This window comes from Drosophila virilis, chromosome 5, assembly GCF_030788295.1.
Source record: "Drosophila virilis strain 15010-1051.87 chromosome 5, Dvir_AGI_RSII-ME, whole genome shotgun sequence".
Taxonomy (NCBI): Eukaryota; Metazoa; Arthropoda; class Insecta; order Diptera; family Drosophilidae; genus Drosophila; species Drosophila virilis.
In genome coordinates this window covers 13,082,680-13,102,375 of record NC_091547.1, presented here as the reverse complement: position 1 = coordinate 13,102,375, position 19,696 = coordinate 13,082,680, and the positions used below count along the sequence as shown (strand labels likewise).

Here is a 19,696-nt window from a genome sequence, read left to right as displayed (position 1 = left end):
ACCCTAACTTCGAAAAACCATTTTCATTAACTACAGACGCGAGTAATATGGCAATAGGGGCCGTCCTTTCGCAAGAGCATAAGCCTATATGCTATGCAAGTAGAACTCTCAACGAGCATGAGTTAAATTATTCAACGATTGAAAAAGAATTATTAGCAATCGTTTGGGCCACTAAATACTTTAGGTCCTATCTCTTTGGTCGACAATTTCAAATCCTTAGTGATCACAGACCACTCGTCTGGTTAAATAATATGAAAGAACCTAACATGAAATTACAAAGGTGGAAGATCAAGCTAAATGAGTTTGATTTCCAAATTAAATACGTCCCAGGAAAAGAAAATTATGTGGCAGATGCTCTGTCCAGAATTCAATTAAACGAAAACTTCTTAGGCGAAGATACAATTAGCACAAGAGCAACAATACATAGTGCTCAAGAAGACAACAGTAACCATTTACAAATCACAGAAAGACCACTTAATTATTATAATCGACAAATAGAATTTGAAAAAGGAACCGAGAACGAAACAAAAGTTACGAATTACTTTCACAAAACCAACATAAAAATTACGTACAAAGACATGACTAATACGCATGCCAAAGAATTAATAAAAGAAGACTAATCAAAGCAAATATAACAATTACAGGTCAACAACAGACAGCGATCAAAACATACAAGCACCAGCTTAAATTAATTATTATAATATTACTATCAATAACTGTAAACCATATAAATGCACAGAGTATTGAAATTAATCCTATCAAAGCCCATAACGGATATCTCATATTTAAAACAGGAACCATAGACATTCCGACAGATTACGAATTCCACTGTTTAACGGTTAATATAACAAAAACCGAAGAAACTTTTAACAATTTAATTGAACAAAGTAAAGAATTCAATAACCTTATACAAATCGAATACCTAGTAGAGAAATTAAACAGAGAAATAAACGGCTTAAAAATAGCCAAACGTAGCAAAAGAGGTTTAGTTAACATAGTAGGAACAGCATATAAATACTTATTTGGAACATTAAATCAAGAAGACAAAGCAGAAATTGAACAAAAAATAAGCAACTTAGCAGAAAACAGCGTTCAGGTTAACGAATTAAATTACATAATAGAAGCTATAAACAAAGGAATAGAAATCATGAACGAACTAGATCAAGAGAAACAAAAAGGAAAGAAATTAGATATCCTTATATTTAACTTACAACACTTTACAGAATATATAGAAGACATTGAGATGGGAATGCAGCTCACAAGATTAGGAATTTTTAACCCAAAATTACTAAAACATGACTATTTGTTGCATGTTAATTCTGAGAAATTGTTGAATACAAAAACTTCCACTTGGTTTAAATCAGATACAAACGAAATACTGATAATATCCCATATTCCTCGAGAAATAATAAAAAGCCCGGTATTCGAAATAATTCCATACCCGGATGAAAATAATAATATTTTGACAGAAATAGCTCATGAAAAATATTTTACCCAAGATAAAAAAGTTTATAGCAGAGAAACAAAAAAATTAATTAATAATGAATGTTTAACAGGAATTTTAAACCAAATAACATCAGAATGTAGTTATACTAAAATTTTGCAAAATTTTCAAATCAACTACATAGAACCAAATATAATTTTAACTTGGAATTTACCAAAAACTATATTAAACCATAATTGTATAAATAACGAAATAACAATAGAAGGAAACAATATAATAAAAATCTTTAATTGTTCATTGCAAATTAATGAAATTTCAATTTCAAACAATATGTTAGATTATACTCAAAGCATTTACGTAAGCAATGATGTTATAAAATTAGAACCACTTTCGTTTGTACAAACGAAACAAATTATAAATGCACATACAAAATTTAACAATGTATTCCAGATAATTACAATAACCATATTTGTAATCATATTAATAAGTTTAACACTGTATTTGACATATAAGTTCAAAAGCATACCTAAGAAATTAATTATAAAATATAAAAAACCCAAAGTAGAAGAAACACCTACAATAATAGGAGATATACCAATTCTAAAAGAAGAAAATGTTACACTATATCCAAACTTAAACACCTGAGGACAGGCACTTTTCTAATGGTTGGGGGAGTGACATATCCATAGTCGCACCCACCCTTTAACATAACTTAGCACATAAGCATAAGCACAATTATAAACATTTCTAATATTGTAAACAAAGAGCCTGGTGATAACATCGACATTGGTCAAGATCAAACTGTCCCCCTTTGGTAGACATAAACAATTCACCCTAAATATCACGCCACTGTCAATGTTCCCATCAGAGTACTATCCCACGCATAATTGCTGACGCAGCTCAAACTTCACTCAATTTTGACTCAAACTCTCTCAAAGCGAAGTTTGCTAAGCGACCGCAACAGTTAGATAAATCAGTTCATATTCGGGAAGCAAATCTGAATGTACTCAACAAAAGTAGCCGTTAAGTGAAAATAATAAATTGAAATATATTTTTTTATAGTAACCTAACGTGTAAAACTTAATTATATATATATTTTTGCCTATTTTTTTTTTCGTCATTTTTGTCGCATTTTGCGCAGCAAAATAAAAAATGAAATGAAAACGTGGCATTGCCCATTAAAAAGACATTATATGCGGAAAAATATCATGCTATTTTGCAATAGCAACAACAACAACAACATTGTTTAATTATTTTGGAATTGTGCCTCTAAAAAGACATCGAACTGAAAGTTCAAAGTCACATTTTCAGTTGTCCAAAACCAATTAAAAGAGCTCAAATATAGTCTATGCACTCTCAAAAAAAAAAATTGCGAAAAATAGTCATATAAAACATGAAGAAATAAAAACTTTATCGAACCTATTTTCAAAGATTTATTTCAAATTTATTGAAAACTTCTTTTGACATTTGTCTGCGCTGCAAGATCTAATTTTTTTTCTCTATGCCACAAACTTATCACAAAAGACACAAAGTTTATAATTGAATGCAATTCAACGAATTGAAGAAGTCCAGACAAAGGTGTAAATTTGTCGATTGCTGGATTTGACTTTTATTTTTAATCCGAACGATTGCATTTCCTGTTCCAGATAGTACGGACCTGCTCAATATTTGTACAGGCGCCAAAGCAATTAAAATATTGTATATAAACTATAAATATGCCCGCACAAAGCCGGGTAACAGCCGCTAGTAATAACATTTTCAGAGAAATCGCGCAATGCCGGGTAATAGTCAATTAAATAGTTTTTTCTTTGAATTAACAATTCATTTGTTTATTTGGATTCTACTCAAAAACTTTGAAGTATTTGCCATCGAACTTCATTTACGCTAAATGATTCGATTTGGAGTGTATTAAGAATCCTGGGAACCACAACACCCGTGCCTTAAACTAATCCATAATTAATGGGAAACCACAATTTGAGCTGCAAATCAAAGCTGCGAGTGGGGAATTAAACTAAATGCAAGTGCAAACCACAAATGAGAGAAACAGCCTTTGATGCCCAACAATGCGAAGATTAACCGCAAAAGCCGAAAATATATTCCAGTTGAGAGCAGGCGCCACGGGAGCAGCAGCAGCAGCAGCAGCAGGAGCAGGAGAAGGCGCAGGCCTTGGCCAGCTGCAGATGGTCGATGAGCTGGGACCAGGTTTCTGGTGAGGCGCCAAAAAGAGACAGGAACTAACTGAACTGAACTCGACTCCACTCAACTCAACTTAACTCGGCGCAACTGAGCGGAACGTCAACTAAATGCAGATGAACGTGGCCACAGTCGAAATGTGGGTCTGTCGGCCGCTTCATCATCGGGAGTACCACACGCATATCCAATTATTTAAATCCCCCAAAACGGACACACAGACACACGCACGCATACAGGTGAGCCAGGGCCAGAAACAAAGGAGGACGAAATGCTGACTACCTTGATAATGAAATGTTTCAATCAAAGGCAGTTAAATCATTTAAATTGTCCGACGAGCAGCTACGGGAACAGATCAGCTGCAGCACTCCGCATCGATGCGAACAACGGCAGAAAAACTAACTGCGAATAATAAAAATATGATTACGATGTATAAATGCAAATAGCCGCAGCAGCAGGAAGCTGTTAGTCCAACGGATCCCCCAGCTTAAGCATGGGCTTGCACTCGTCCCTGGCGACCTCAGAGCTCAGATCTCGGGCAGATGTTCGAATGGCATTCGGGGCAGCAGGCAGGACAAACGCTTGACTCTGGGGACAACTTGTTAATGGACGACATTCTTCTGATTGGACTCGACTCGGCTTTTCTCCTCAGTTATGCCGACTACATGCGCTCGCATGTTTTGACTTTTTGTGGGTTTCTCGGCCTCATATTAATTGAACAATCAGTTTCTTGTCAGCAAGATGTTCTTGCATAAAACAGCTACACCTGGTACAGTGAACTAGCTGGTAAGCGCTGCAAGACTGCTTTCCAAAAATCTAAATACAAGCCAATTAGTCTGTCTCTCTCTCTAGGAACCACTCTATAGACATCATATAACTATTTCTCAAAGGTGGCTTTTGCTTATAATTATAGTTAAACTTTTAAATATGAATATAAAGCTATAATAACACATTTTTTTCATTCAAATTTAGATAAATATTGTTTAAAATATATCTCAAAGCCCAAACTGGGTAGTATATGGTATTAACATAGTTAGGATATATATAATAATATATATCTATATATAGGGATATCTCATATATCTTGTTTCACGGTTTGAACCAGCAACCTGCCAAGTTCTAGCCAATATATATAGTTATTTAAATGTAAAAGTTCCAGTTTGATAAATACCCAAAATTTTCTAACAAATATGATAAGGTCTAATCAAAAATTGTAGCCCAAGTAATTTGTGTTTTGTGTCTAAGTCTCCCCAAAGAGTTTTTATACTTGTTCGGGTTCCATTGAAAATAATAAATGAATTGGAGTTCCAGACTAAATACTTAACCTTACTTTACTTTATATATATATAATATGTTTCTCCGCAGGGAAGCTTCACTGTACCCATGCAATTAGAACAGATTTTGGACAACTGTCACAGCTACACACACACACACACACACACACTACACACACATCCCTAACACACCCCTCACACACATTTGTACATGTGTATTTCTATCTATTTTTTGCACGTTTTGTTTTGTTTGCGTTTTGTGGTTAACCGATTTGATTGTCTCGATTTCTTGATTCGATTGCAGTTGTTTATTTTGTTTCGTACACGACATGACACTTTTTATAGTCATGAACGAAAAAACAAAATAAACAAAAAACAAAAAAAAAAAACTAAAAACTAAAAACATATCAAAATTCAGTGAGTGGCCAATTTAGGCGCAGAGTCAATTGCAATTAATCAATTCCAAATATAAGCATAAACTACAAAATAATTTAACCTTTAAAAAGGCAATTAAATCGTTGCGGCAACAGTCAATTGCTCAGATACAGATACAAATACTCGGATACAGATACAGATACAGATACAGATACAGATACTCGGATTGTTACTTACACAGCGAATAGGAATTAAAATCGAAGCCAGGCTGTGCACGTTGCCGACCAAGTTGTACAATTAATTGAAGTTGAAGGCTCAGCGACAACAAACAATTAACAATTAACAATTAAATAAATAAATAAACGAATTCGTTGAGGGGCTGCGCATGCGCCAATTACCTGCAAAGAGCAGAGCAGGCGCAAAGGCAACAACATGAATTAATGGCCAGCGGCAAATAAACAAATAAAACGCACTCAGCCCGGCTCTGAGCGACCTGGCCGACTGGCTGCCACATGCAACATTAGTTTACAATTAAGCAATTGGATATCGGATGCAGAAGTCGGCGCGATTTTAATCGCTGCGAGCGCTCAGTGCGCGTTAATTGAACCCAGCCAAGTTCTGGGAACTAGAGTATCTAGATACTAGAACTAGCTAAATGAGCCGCCGATCAGATGCGTTCCGTAGAACACTTTTACGGCCCGGCTAGGCCACGAATCGACTGTCAGTCAGTCAGTCAGTCAGTCAGTCAATCAAATCAGCTCAGCTCAATGTCAATGCACTCGCCGCAGACTCAAAGAGCGAAACGCTGCGTAAAAACATTTTAATCAACTTATCAAAAAGTGTCAGTCAAGTCGGCAATCAACATTTGCCGCGTGTGTGGTCCTCGTCGTCATCGTCGTCTCCAGCTACAGCTACAGCTCCAGCTTCAGCTTCAGCCCCGCAGCAAGCTGACTGACACCAAAGTTAAGTGGCGCACACACACACGTATATGAGAGCAATTTCAAAGTCGATGTTGTTGACGAAGCCTCCGCTCGGAGCCGCAGCCAGTTTCAAATGCAACTGTATCTGTATCTGTGGCAAATGTATCTATGAGCCGGCACTTGGGGAGCCACAGTTGTGTATCTTAGGCTCAAGCTCGGTCGCAGGGCTGTTGCTTGTGCTGAGCTGCAAAGCTTTAAGCCATCAATCTTATTGACACCGTTTGCAGGCAAAACCAGACCAAAATTCAAAAAACTCTGGCAACGGCCTGGCTACACGGCCTCAAGGCATGCCAGACTCCATGAAGCTCTGGAGCTGTCGAGCGGGCGTAACTGCCAATTGAAGTTAGAAACAAATTTCATTTAATAGATCTGCGCTAATAGATCACCAACTAAACTGTAGAATTATCACGATAATAAGCAGCAGATCTACGACTTCACAGCTTGCCCAACTTTAGTTAGAATATAAATGGCAGCTATTCGCATATTAATTGGCATTTGGGTTTTATTCGTGTGCACACAAATATTATGTCAAGACTTTCACAAATTGCCTAACTCAGTTGAATATCATCGACATTTCATGTGGGTGGTCTCCAGCTGTAGCGCTCATCCATCACACATCTATAAGTCATTCATCATAATTTTAATCAATTTATTTTACATAATTTCAGCTCAACTTTCTTTGGCTTTCAATTAAACGACAAAGGGCTTGTTGGCTGGGGGGAATGCAATTTAATTACTGCAGTTCGATTCGTATAGCCACACAATAACAATGACAAAGAATGCACAAACTCACAACAGCATCATGATCATCATGATCAGCATGATGATCATTGTCAGATGTCAGCAGCGAGTCCAGCTACATGTCGGCATCGAGTCGCTGTGATTGTCACAATTATTACGCACATAAATCGCAATGAAGCCCCAATGACCACATCGACGATCACGACAATGGCCCAGACGTACATATATCAACAGCATTCGGATCGCTAAGGACAACAGCAGCAGCAGCAAATTGAGTCGCACGCGTTCCCTCTGCCTCACTCTGTATAGCTCTCTATGAGCAGGAACAGTTGCAGCACCCGTTCCAGCAGCTCAGTTGCATCCATCTGCCTGCCAGAGATGATCATACGCAGTTATCGCTGCGGATCAGTAGCCGCCGCTTGCCCCATGCCCCATGCCACATGCCCCCGCTCCCAACAGCTCTCTCTCCAACTGAAAACTGCATTTCATTAATGCTCGTTTCTAACTGCTTAATAAAATTTATTTGTATGCAGCGGAACGTCGTCAGACGAGCTGCATTCGAGCTTTATTAGAGTGGCTCCTCGGTGGCTCTGTGGACCGACTCAGCCACTCGGACTCCGGCTACGGTTCCGAGTCCAAGTCCAAGACTACTTCTCTGTGGCTCTTTCTACAGGACAAGCTTAAGCGCTGTTCGTGTTCGCTGTCAACTTGGGTGGTCCCAGTCAGCGGCAGCCAAAGAACAACAACCAACAACAACAACAACAGAGGAACAACAACCACATCAGCGCGAATTTGTATGGAGCAAAGCCAACCAGAGGCTGCAGCTTGTGCAGCCTGCAGCAAAATCGACTTAATTTTATTATGCGCCCATCGCCTGGAAGTCGCTGCATGCCACATGTTGCAGGCGGCCTGCATGGGCACGACTATATAGATCAGAGTTAGACAATAGCTGATAGCCTTATGGGAACTGCGCTTGCTTGAGTCATCAGACTCGGCATTATCGCGCCCTGACATTATGAGCACTCGCCGGATCGCAATTAGTTAAGGCCACAACAAAGCGCACCAGATAAATCCCGTTCAGTTGTTGCAACATGTTGCACATGTGTGGGGAATAAGCAACGCGATTCAATTTTACACATTCGACACTTTTGTCGGGTTGCTGCATTTACAAATTGCCATAGAAGATACTCAATGTTGCCTTTTTTGGCAAGTTTATAAATTAAACTTAAAATGGGAACAATATTATTTTTTTGTATATTAATCCAAGCTGAAGATTCACCCAGACACATCAATATGTGCAATATATATATAGATGTGCAACAGAGTATCTAATGGAATAACTTTGATGCACTTACTCGACGGGCGAGTAAACGGCGGCTGCCGCTTGCAGATTGGCGCCCCTTTGCGGCACTCGCGCCTTATTATTTCCGAGAAGAAGACTTAGAATCTCTCAATTATCGTGCGCTACAAAATGAATATTTACAGAGCACTCGAGGCGTGATGGCAACACGGCTGTGGATCTGTTTGAGGCCAGCCAGCTTTGGAGCTGCGGCAACAATTTCAGCAACAGCTATTCAGCTGTGTGTGCCGTGGGCCGACGATCAGTTCTTTTGTTTCTCACTAAACTGAGCTGATTTGAATTTGCTGGCTGGCCACACAGCTGAAGACCTTTGAATGGTACTCAAGTGTCAAGAGATTATGAGTTGGCCAACTCCAGCTACAGCACCAGCTACGATTCCAATTGGAAATCGTTTCACATGATAATGAAGCAGTAATTCCAATAAGTGTGACTATCGGTTTTGCTGCGGGCCGCACGACAGCGGCCCCACATCTCCACGCTGATCATCATCACGAACAAGTAATTAAGGCGAAACAAGTAATAAACAAACAATAACCAAGTCGCGGACGCCGACGCCGAGGCGGACGCCAACATATGTCCGACAAGCCGAAGCGGTCGGAGAGGTGAGACCAAAGCTGACTGCCCCATGGCTATGCAAAGCGGCAGCAAAAGTGAAACCAAAGCCAAAAGGCAGAACCATCAAAAAGCAACCAAAAGCCCAGCTCGCTTCCCAATTAAACTTGACAAATGCGGTTGACCACACGCACGCATCGAGCATTGGACATCGCTCACCCGGTTACTCAATGGCTCCAAGCTGGCGACTCTGACTCGAACTTGGACTCTGACTCTGATGGGTACTGGGGCATTCCAGAACTGTGAACATCTCTGGACCCTGGCTGTCGTGACTGCGACAGGCCCAAAAGATGCCTGGCCTGCCCGTCACTCACTGGCATAAAATAATCAAAGCAATGCCCCAGCCATCCCTCAGACAGACATGTCAACTGTATGACAACCACATCAGCCACAGCATCAGCATCAGCCAACTCATCAGCCACAGCATTCAAAATGTCAATGAGAGCCACAAATTCCTGTACAGGTTTCACTCAGCCCGAAGCCATTTCGAGCTGTGCTCCAAAGGGTGTTAGTTATGTGCCTCAATTAACGCCATGCAGCATTAAGGCGGGAGGTAGATCAGTTAAGATATGACTTTTCATTGATCTCAGTTCACATGCAGTTCTCGATACAATCCAAGTAATTGCATATGTTGAGAAAACTCCGAAAGCAAACAGCAGCTCAAATTCTCAAATTAGAAAAGATCAGAAAACTTAATCTAACCTAGATATACAATGTATATAGCTGCGAAGTCGTTTAGCTATGTCAAAGAGTTAGGTACTTTATTTGACTTCTCCTTCTTTTAAGTGACATCCACTTAGTGCAAAACTAATTTAACTAGCTCAACGTAATTAATGGCATTAGTAGCACAATTTAATAGCAAAGAGTTTTATATTTATGAACCAGATCGGAACAGTTGACAGTTGAAATGTTTAGCTGCAATTCGATTAGAGTCGAACAAATTGGCTGCTAGCTAAACAAATCATTGAGTGGAGTCAACTCTAGAGAACGAATCAATTGCAAAACGAAACACGAGCATTCGCATAAAGAATGAGAACTTTGGAGAACTGGGCGCGTACTGCAGCCAACTCATCTGAGAGCTGAGCTCATTATTGAATTGCCACATATAGCAGCGAGTACGAACAGATACAGATACATTTGCTGGCACAGATATAGATAGAGACTGAGTAATAAATAAACGATTAAAAGACCACAAACAAATGAATTGTGGCTGCCGTCAGGTTTAATTAGTTTTCAATAAATTCTTGGCCGAGTTCGCCTGCTGTCTGCAGTCATAATGAGGCTTATTTTGATTATTTGTTTATTTGTTTGCCTGTTGGCTTTTAATGCATGTTTATGCCGTCTGGCTGATTGACTGGCTGACTGACTGACTGACTGAATAACTGGCAGTCACCTCGTGCCAGAGATTGATCGCATTTGTATCTGCGGCCTGTCATAAGAAATGAATACGAATACAAATAAGAGAATATGAAATACCTGCCCTGCCCACTTTGGGCAGCTCCACGATTATTATACAAGTCGCTTGATGAATGAAGTCATTTGCTTGTAGAAAATATTTTGACAGCTGTAAATATTGACGGCAAGCCGTAAAACATTTCGGCCTCTCGATCGAGCAGCTCGCGGTTCGCCTCGTTTCCAAATTAACACAAATGAAGTTATAAAAATGATTTTTATACGCCAGCAATGCGATTCATCTGAATTCATCTGAATCCAAATGCGGAAACTTGTCTTCTGCGCCGAGCTTGGCCCGGGCTCAGTCTGGGTGGTCCCCGAGCCACCGCAGCCCGAGCTTTTGTCTGGCCCACGAATATGTTACGTATACGCACAAAGTAACGAAATCAGCTGTGGAATTTCGGCTTGTCTCTGGCCCAAATTCCCCCCCCCCCCCCCCCCCCTCCATCTCTCTCTCTCTCTCTCGCTCTGCGTGTGAAATTGTGCGTATGTCAACATGGAATACCACAGACAAAATAACCGACTGTAGCTATACCCTTCCCTTGTATTATAATCTTCTCTTGACATGTCCTCGCCTAGCCAAAGCTTAATTCTCATATTATAGAAACAAGATGTTGTTATTAGAAAATCTAAACAAAAGATGCCCCTCCATTAGAGTGGCATCTTTTTAAACCTACAATTTTATCAAGTTCAGATCAAAATAGAACCAGTTTAGATCGAGGTGTAAGCTTCGATTTTGGACAGCCTACTTTAATTTATTTAACATAGTTCATATGATTCCGAACCACTTTTGAAACCACTTTGTGTAATGTGAAACAATTAATTATTCGGAATTAGTTTTACAATTTCTTATCCAGCATCGAACTACATTTCAGCCGGAATAAATTGGCTAATTTAAGAAAAAATGTTATATATGTACAGGAGAATAAAATAAATTACACACATTAACTAAAAAGCTTAATTTAAAATAAAAATCAGGTACAAGAAAAGCTTGTAACAGTTTAAATAAGAAATAATAAAAAAGAATATAATTTAAAAACAAAATATAATTTTGAAATCATAATTTTTATGCAAGCGAGATTTCTTTAAGCCAAAATAAAAATATTTTTTAGAGTTATAAAAAGTATTAATAAACATGATTAAATGATATCAAATGTATTAAGGGATGCCAAATATTAAGGAGGAAATTAAACTTTGCGCTTCATACCGGGCACTGGGTATACACGGCCGTTAGTAACGCTTGCCGCAGCAATTTCAGGCCATATCTACAACAGTTGCAACAACAACAGCAGCAACAACAACAACAGCAACAACAACTGCAGATCGCATTAACCAAATGCGGTCAGCAGCACAGTTTAAACGACATTTTTGCCGGCTGATATGGTCTCGTTTTGGACTGGGAAACTCTGGCCAGAGCCCAAGCCCGACAGTTTTATTGCCAGTACGAGGCGCATGGCTGCTGCTGCTGCTGCTGCTGCTGCTGCTGCAGTTGTTGTTGCTGCTGCTGCAGTCGTGCCTTAAAAGGTGCTACCAGTTACAGTTGTTGCTGCTGCTGTTGTTGCTGCTGCTGCGCGATAAGTTAACAGTTGAAATTAATTTTTGTCACTTCATAAATCGCCCAGCTGATTGCCATGGCTGTGATGGGCTTGCACATGGGCAAGGCCCGCCCCCAGGAGGCGTTGAGTTATGCGTGTTGTGACCCAAAACTAGCAAAGCCCCATAAAAGGCCCCGAGCATATGCTGACCACGACTAATTCCAAGCATATTCCTCTACGTTTAGGGCACTCGAATTTTCTCTAAGGTGTTGAATGCTGCTGAATGCTGTTGGCGTGCCCCGGGAAATGCGCAACATTTCCATTTAATAACAGCAGCAATAACAACAACAACAGCAACAAGCAATTATTAGACTGGCAAGTTTCTTGCCCCAATGGCTTAATTTGCCTTCTAAGGCTGGCGGAGTCTCGAGTAAGGCCAAGGAAGTCTCGACTTTTGCCTCCGCCAAGTCGGCGTCTATATGGCGTCTATATCTTGATTATCATATGACGTGACAGCTACGTATTCATATTCATATTTATGTATGCATTTGGGTCATAAACATGCCATAGACCCAGCTATTGTTGCCGTTCTGGCCGTTGTTGTTGCTGGCTTTGGTTTTATTGCGTTCCCAACGCAAATTGGCTCGCAATTGGGCGGGCTCAGTGACTTGTTCGACAAATGAAAAGCTAAATCAATTTTAAAGTGATTCCTTGCCTCATTTTATATATTCCCCATATCAAAGTCTAGGTGATAGCAGAGTTTTTATTGAGATAAATAATTATATACCTAAACAAACATAGAGAAATACGGATACACTGTTCTTAGCACGTTTTGAATCATGTATCATCTGTAGAAAATAATCTTTACTTAAATTTCATCTGACACATTTAATATCTTACACCGAGTAGAAAGGGGTATATTAGTTCTGTTCAAATGTATGCAACAGGCAGGAGAATCTATCTCCAATCTCTTAAAGTCAGGTGCAGTAAATAAGGTGCTTAAAATTAAGGCCAAGTCGTTTTCTTGAAATTGACGTATGGTAAGATACACGAGACAGATTTCATGTATGGGCAGAGAATATCGCAGAAGGTTCGTTGCAGGGTATCGTCTGGCCTATAACACTCTTACGTCTTTATGCCTCGATAGAGTCATATGCAGTGGGTCACGTGCTCGGCCCAACTAATTGGCCAGCATAAGTACTTGGGAGCACAGTTTCACTTGCAGGCAAGTGTAGAAAATGTTGCAAATAGCTCTTAAACTGTTGCCAGGCGCCACTTATTGATGCCATGTCATGCATTGTGCCACTTTAAGGGGCTGGAGGGGGTCAGGAATCGAAGCAATCAAATCTTTATTAGGTGGCGACCACATGACGGGCGACGCCTAATGGCCCCTTCCTCCCTCCAGCCATAATTACCAAAGAGCTACACGTAATTGCAGACTTTGTAGTCGTAACTAACTCAAAGAGCAGGAATGTAGGGTATCTGGCAGAGTCGGTGAGGCTGCGAAAACAGAAATCAACAAAGTATTTTGCAGTCTCAACTATTGTAAAATTGTGATAAACGCAGCGTTTTGAGGGGCGGGAAGTTTGCCAAGCGAAATGCCAAATGGGAAATGTTGTTGGGGGGGACTTGGTTTTCTGGTTTTTCCAACTGGCAAATCGCTGAGGCCAATTTCCTAAGCAAATTTTCCATTGAGAAATGCGCAGCATGAGCGAAAAGCGAAGCGAACAACTTTCAACTAATTTTTAGCTGTGTTGCGCGGAAAATTCTTGAGGCGGCCAATAGAGCGTAGGGCGAAGCGTTGCGCGGGGTGCAGGTAATTGCAGCCAGCCTGATGGGTAATTGAAATTCGTTTGTTTATGTTGTCATTGTTGTGGCTGCCACAGCAGCCGCTTGTTTGTTGTTCGTTGTTGTTGTGCTGTTGCTCGTTCTGGGCAAATTGAAAATTACTTAATGGTTCAGTGGCCGGGGCTACTGTTAAATGAGCGCCAAGTGCCGGACAAATGCGAAAATTGCCTTTGCCTCTGGCCTAGCTGAAGCTGGCTGCAAGTTTATCGAATTTGTTAACTGTCTCGTCTGTAATTGGCAACACGAGCAGCTGTTAAAGCGCTCAGCTCAAGTGTGTTGACAACGCATATTTACATATATATAGACCCGAAACGCATAATTTGATCAATTGTGCGACACATTTCGGATCACTTTCTCAGTCTTGAGTAGCTCAATAGCTTTTGTTTTTATACAGACTCTATAACATTTTGTGGTTGATCAGGCTTAGCTCTGCCTACTCTGATTATACCTATTACTGCAATTGAACTGACAACTCTTGTGGCGTATTTCATTTGCATAAGCATATAATTATAAACTGCAGCACCTGCTCGCGCTTGAGCTGTTCATAATATGAGTATTACACTCAGTATAGGTCAATGAGGTTCAACATAACGAATCGGAAGAGTCCCGGCACATAACAAATGTAGAGCATTGAGCAACTAGAGTATGCCGTAAGCATCGAAGCCGTTTTCTGTCAATCAAAATGATAGACAAACAGATACCTAGCAAAAATTGGTTATACCCAGCAGTTAAACACGCTCTACCTGCATTTTAAGTCCAGGCAAAATCGCATGCAGACAAGAGCATAAGTTAAAAAACTTCTGGATAAACTTAAAGAACTTCTAGATAAACTATAGAAATAAATAACTCTAGACATACTTTAAGCAAAAGCAATATCAATACGAGTTTTCATCATGTTTTTAGGTTTTATCAGTTTGAGCCATTTTACAAGTTCCAAAGCTTGCTAAAAATGTAAAATTTCGTAGATTTTTTAACGCTACAAATAAATTCGTGTTTTATGAGTTGTGATAACTGTTAATTCCGCACACACACACACACACACACACACACACACACACACGTGTCGCATTAATTTGTCAAATTAACACCTTTTAATAAAATTTAATAATTTTTCTTGTCGTAGTCATGGCAATTTTTCAAAAGCACCAAATTTATGACTTTTATTTCGGTATTTCGTGTGCATTTAAAAGTTGTTTTTTTTTTCTTCTCATTTTATTTGCAGCTTTTGCAGCTGCTGTTGTTGTTGTTGTTGTTGTTGTTATTTTGATTGCTGTTGAACAAATCTCACGGTAAATCATTGTTGCAGCCGAAAAGCAACAAACCAGACCCAGGCCGACGCCGACTCCGACTCCGACTCCGACTCCCGCTCCAAGTCCAGCTCCGGCTCCAACCGACGCCATCGCCTACAACATTCATTCAAATTATGGAGCCGCAATGCGATCGAGATCTCGTTTTAGTCACGCTAAATTTATAAAAAAAAATATATAACCAAAACAACAACAACAACAATAAAATGCATAATACATTTTTACAATAAACACACCTCAAAAAAAGAGAGAGAGAGAGAGAGAGAGCGAGAGAAACAACAACAAAAAAGAAAGAAAAAAACGTTTCGTTTTCTGGTTAATTAGCGAGCGCGACAAACCCACCCAAAACCGTAGATTTATGCACTCGGCTTCAGGTTTGGATTCCAGATTGAAATAAATTTGAGAATGTGGCTAGGCGGGGAACCATGGGGTAGTCGGATTCAGTTGAGCGCCCATAATTACTCAAATGGGGACCTGACATTAATCAGTGTAATACCTAAATTGCCGGAACAAATCATCTAGAGTATCTTATGGTAAATACATATGTGAAACCAAGAATAGAAGGTGCTAAGTCGATAAGAGCAAAACGACAAATATGAAAATCGATAATTATCGATGATTCGATACTTTAAGGAATCTAGTCGATAGAAGTGTCCAAATGCAGGTGGAAAGTATTAGAATTATCTTTAATATACAGAAAAGCAAAAAGTGAATTGCAATGTCTTTAGATCCCACAATTCCAGATATAAGAAAAGACGAATGTGAGAATCGATAATTATCGATAAACCTGATCTGTGCGTGCAAAAGGAAGAGCTACTCACCAAATTTGAGGTTCGTAATGAAGCCTCCTTTATCCTTTTAAATAATAGATAGCTTTAAGAAAGTATGTTATGATACATACATACATACAAACTAGTATAGACTTAGACATTAGACTTTAAGCTCAGATTCATTAGTCTATTAATCATTTTATGTAAACTGGCTATTAAGTAAATAGATGGTAAGAAACACATAAAACGATAACTATGATTATTAACTTTCACAATTAATGTTGGTTTTTTGTTTAGAAAAATGATTGCCCTAACATTGACATAGTTCATTATTTACTAGTAATAAATAATCTCATTAGCAAGCATTAGAGAATCTATATCTATATGATGACGCCCACTTGAGAATATTGGATAATACGAAAAGGCAAACAAAATGACAAGTTAAACATGAAACGGCAATGGGTGTACCAGCCAATAGAACAACCCTTCGCATGCCTAACCCTGGAGGAAGGAGCACAGGGACTTGTAGTTGGCCACATCAAATTATTAGGCAAACGATTACCAAATTCTCTGCGGCGGCATAAACTAAATTCATGAGTGCCATGATTGTTGGGCAGTGTTGGAAAGGGGGTGGCAGATGGGTGCTACACACGCACACACACACACACACACACACGCACATACAGGCACACGCATAATGAGCTTAAGTTATGTTACATAAGCCATAAGGACATAAAAACCACTCGAGCAAACACTTCATGAGTGGAAGTGGATGCGACTGCGGATGTGAAAGTGGATGTGGATGTGGATGTGGATGTGGATGTGGACTTGGACTTGGGTGAGGGTGCCTTTCACAGTGCTGTGGCATGGTGTGGTCTGAGCGTGTCACGGCTGTTGCCCCTTTTTTTGGTGGTTGCAAACTAATGAGCTGCAGATTGACGCCGTTGCCTGAACGATGCGATGTGGTGTGGTGTGAACTTCTCTGTGGTTGCCAGTTTATTTGCTTAACTGTTTACGAGCCACTCAACCACTCAACACTCCCCACTCAACACCCTCTCTGCCCTGTACACCCTGCGAAAGTAAGCTAAGTGAAAGTGGCTGCACTCTTCCTGTCTGGAGATTAGCTACAGTATCTAGCTACATAATCAATTATTAAAATTTGAAGAAATTATTCTAAATCCATAATTGTTGATATATTGTTTTAATAAGAGATTGTATACCTGGTATACAATAATCTTTATGGATTCTTGATCAGATTGGTTTGATATATCTGTGACTTTTTCTGTCAGAGATATTATATAGCTAATCTAGACTCTTAAGATAACTTCCTTCATATTTCTTAAATAAATAATAATTGATTCGATTTTAAAAAAATATGGATACATAACTTTCTACCCGCATATTTAACACCTCGATATTAAGTAGTCTGATAATTACAGACTTTAGATTTCATGGAAACTTGAAGAGTCTTATTTGAAGAAAGAATTTCATATTTTAGTAAATTTTGACCGATATAAACTCACTTTAAGACTGTTTGTGCTTGATTCAAGTACGATTATCGACTTTTTTCGCTCAGTGTAGTTATCGCTTAAATCTTTTAATTCTTTCATTCACTACAGATATTAATCTGTGATTCACTTTGAACCAAATCTAACACAGGAATACAAATTGGAGCAACTGTGCCTAAGAGGTGCTTCCACTTATATTCCATAAGTTTGGGGGAGAACTGAATTCACGCATATCTCAGTCTGAATGCCACTTACCTGAGCTGGGGCGGTCACTGTAGCGCGTGCAATAGACCCAAGCGGGCCACACAATGGGCGTGGAGCTGGTCGATGTCGAGGCTGTCGCGGCTGTTCCATCCTCTGAAGCCTTGCCGCCGGCCGCTGCGGGCGCCGGCGATGTGGCGCTCGGCGACTTGACCAGGTCAACGGCTGCCGGATTGTTGGTGCTGCTGCTGGTCGCGGTGCTGTTGGAGTCGTTGCTATTGCTGCAGATGTTGGCCAGCGTGCTGGAGAAGCTCAGGCTGGGCTGTGTCTGTGTCTGCAGCTGCAGACCTGGCTGTGACTGCGACTGCGTTTGCGCCTGGACCAGATTCAGGGGCTTGACGGCCTTTCGAGGCGTCTTGAGCGGCGCTGCGCCAACTGCTCCAGCAGCTGCCCCGGTCGCGGCCAGGCGCTGCTGCAGACGTGATCCAAAGTCCGCTTTGAGGATGTTGTCAATGCTAAACTTGAGCGCCCGCTCGTGCATGTTCTCGTTGAGATTGTTGTTGTTGTAGTTGTGATTGCTCTGCTGTGCCTGGAAGGGATTGGGCTGCTGCTGCTGCTGTTGCTGCTGGTGCTGGTGCTGCTGCTGCTGCTGCTGGAGCTGCTGTTGCATGAGCAGCTGGTGAGGATGCGCGACCGGGGCAATGCCCAACGCTGTGGCCGTCAGCTGAGCAAGAGCATCCTGTCCAGAATTGGGTCGCATTGCGGCAGCTGCCGCCGCCGCAGCGGCCATTTGCAGCTGCTGTGACACCTTGGGGCCGCGCAGGCCGCCCAACGGCATCACGGCGGCTGTGAGCGCATTGACCCTGGCGGCGGCCATAAGCTGCATCTGCTGCTTCATCAGCTCCTCCGCATAGAGCTGGGATTTGCGCAGAAACTCCTCCTGAAAGCTGGCCGGCGCAGGCATGTGGGGCAAGGGACTGCCACCGCCAGGATCCTCGGCAGCGTGAGAGTGGGAGTTGGAGACACTGCTGAATGCCGACGGGCGGTAGAGTTGACTCATGAGCAGACGCTGCCTGGCCTGGGCGGCAGCTACCTGGGACTGCTCCTGGCCTACGCTAAGCACGCTGTTCTCGCTGCAGCAGCTGGCGGCATCGTCGAGCTCTTCGTCCTCCTCCTCGTTGGGCTCCTGGTCGTCCAGTATGTTCACCATATGCTCGTCGCAGTTGGAGCCGTCGTCCTCCTCTCCATCGTCGGGCTTCTGCAGCTGCGGGCTGCTCCCATGGCTGCCAGCTGGGCCCAGCGGCAGTGGCAGTGGCAGGCAATCGGGATGCATTGCAACCGCCGTTCCTTCTTCCTGTTCTCGCTGCTGGTTGCCGGGGCTGCGTTTCAGTGTCAGATTCAGCGTCGGATGGCGACTGCTGGCCAGCGTGGACATAAGTGTAGCCAGTTTTCAATGGACACAATGCTGCTGCTGCTGTTGTTTTTTTGCCTCGAGGCAGATGTTCGGCTAGCCCTGTGTCAGCGGCTGCAAAGCCGTCGGCATTTTTAAGTATCGGTATTTACAATTCGCAATTAGTTCACGCGCGCACACACACACACACACACACACACACACACACAAACACGCAGAGGCACTTTCGATACGTTAGGATGTGATCGTCTCGCCGCTAGATGGCGCTCACGCACGTCTGGCTTTCAATATTCAACATAATACTATAAAGCGTCCAGAGAAAAACAATAAAACTCTCGCCCGGTTTCCGTTACGTGCGCTCTGCCAGTTAGCTGAACCAACTGAAGCTCCCGCGAACTTGCAACTAAACGAGACGGCAAAAATGAGCAAGAGCGAGCAGTCGCCAGTCAAGCCACAGGGCCCAAAACCGGAACGGCAATAAGAACAAAACACACACAGGTAGAGGCACACACACACGCGTTGTTCGTGCGCTCTCTTTTCCGCCGCTCTCTCGCATTTCGAACATCCAATGAGCAGCGAGCTGCGCTCGCACTCCATTGATGTGTGTGTGTGTGTGTGTGTGTGTGCGCGCGAGGGTATGAGGCAATTGTACACTAGCGTTATCTCGCTCACCCAGCGCTCTGCCCGC

The 19,696-nt window shown here is 41.5% G+C and overlaps 1 protein-coding gene across 2 annotated transcripts in view; it reads right to left on the bottom strand.

Moving 5' to 3' along the window:
• inv (invected) overlaps positions 1 to 19,420 on the bottom strand; it is a 42,616-nt gene extending 23,196 nt beyond the window's left edge. The window contains exons 1-2 of one of the 2 annotated variants that reach the window (XM_070209974.1): positions 17,652 to 19,420; positions 15,072 to 15,273 (exon numbers count right to left, since the gene is read on the bottom strand). In XM_070209974.1, coding sequence (XP_070066075.1) covers positions 15,269 to 15,273; positions 17,652 to 19,032 — 1,386 coding nt within the window. In that variant the 5' untranslated portion in view covers positions 19,033 to 19,420 and the 3' untranslated portion in view covers positions 15,072 to 15,268. Of the gene's footprint in view, positions 1 to 15,071; positions 15,274 to 17,651 lie in introns of those variants that run through there. The other variant, XM_002050095.4, reaches the window with a different exon arrangement.
• Positions 19,421 to 19,696: the final 276 nt, after the last annotated feature.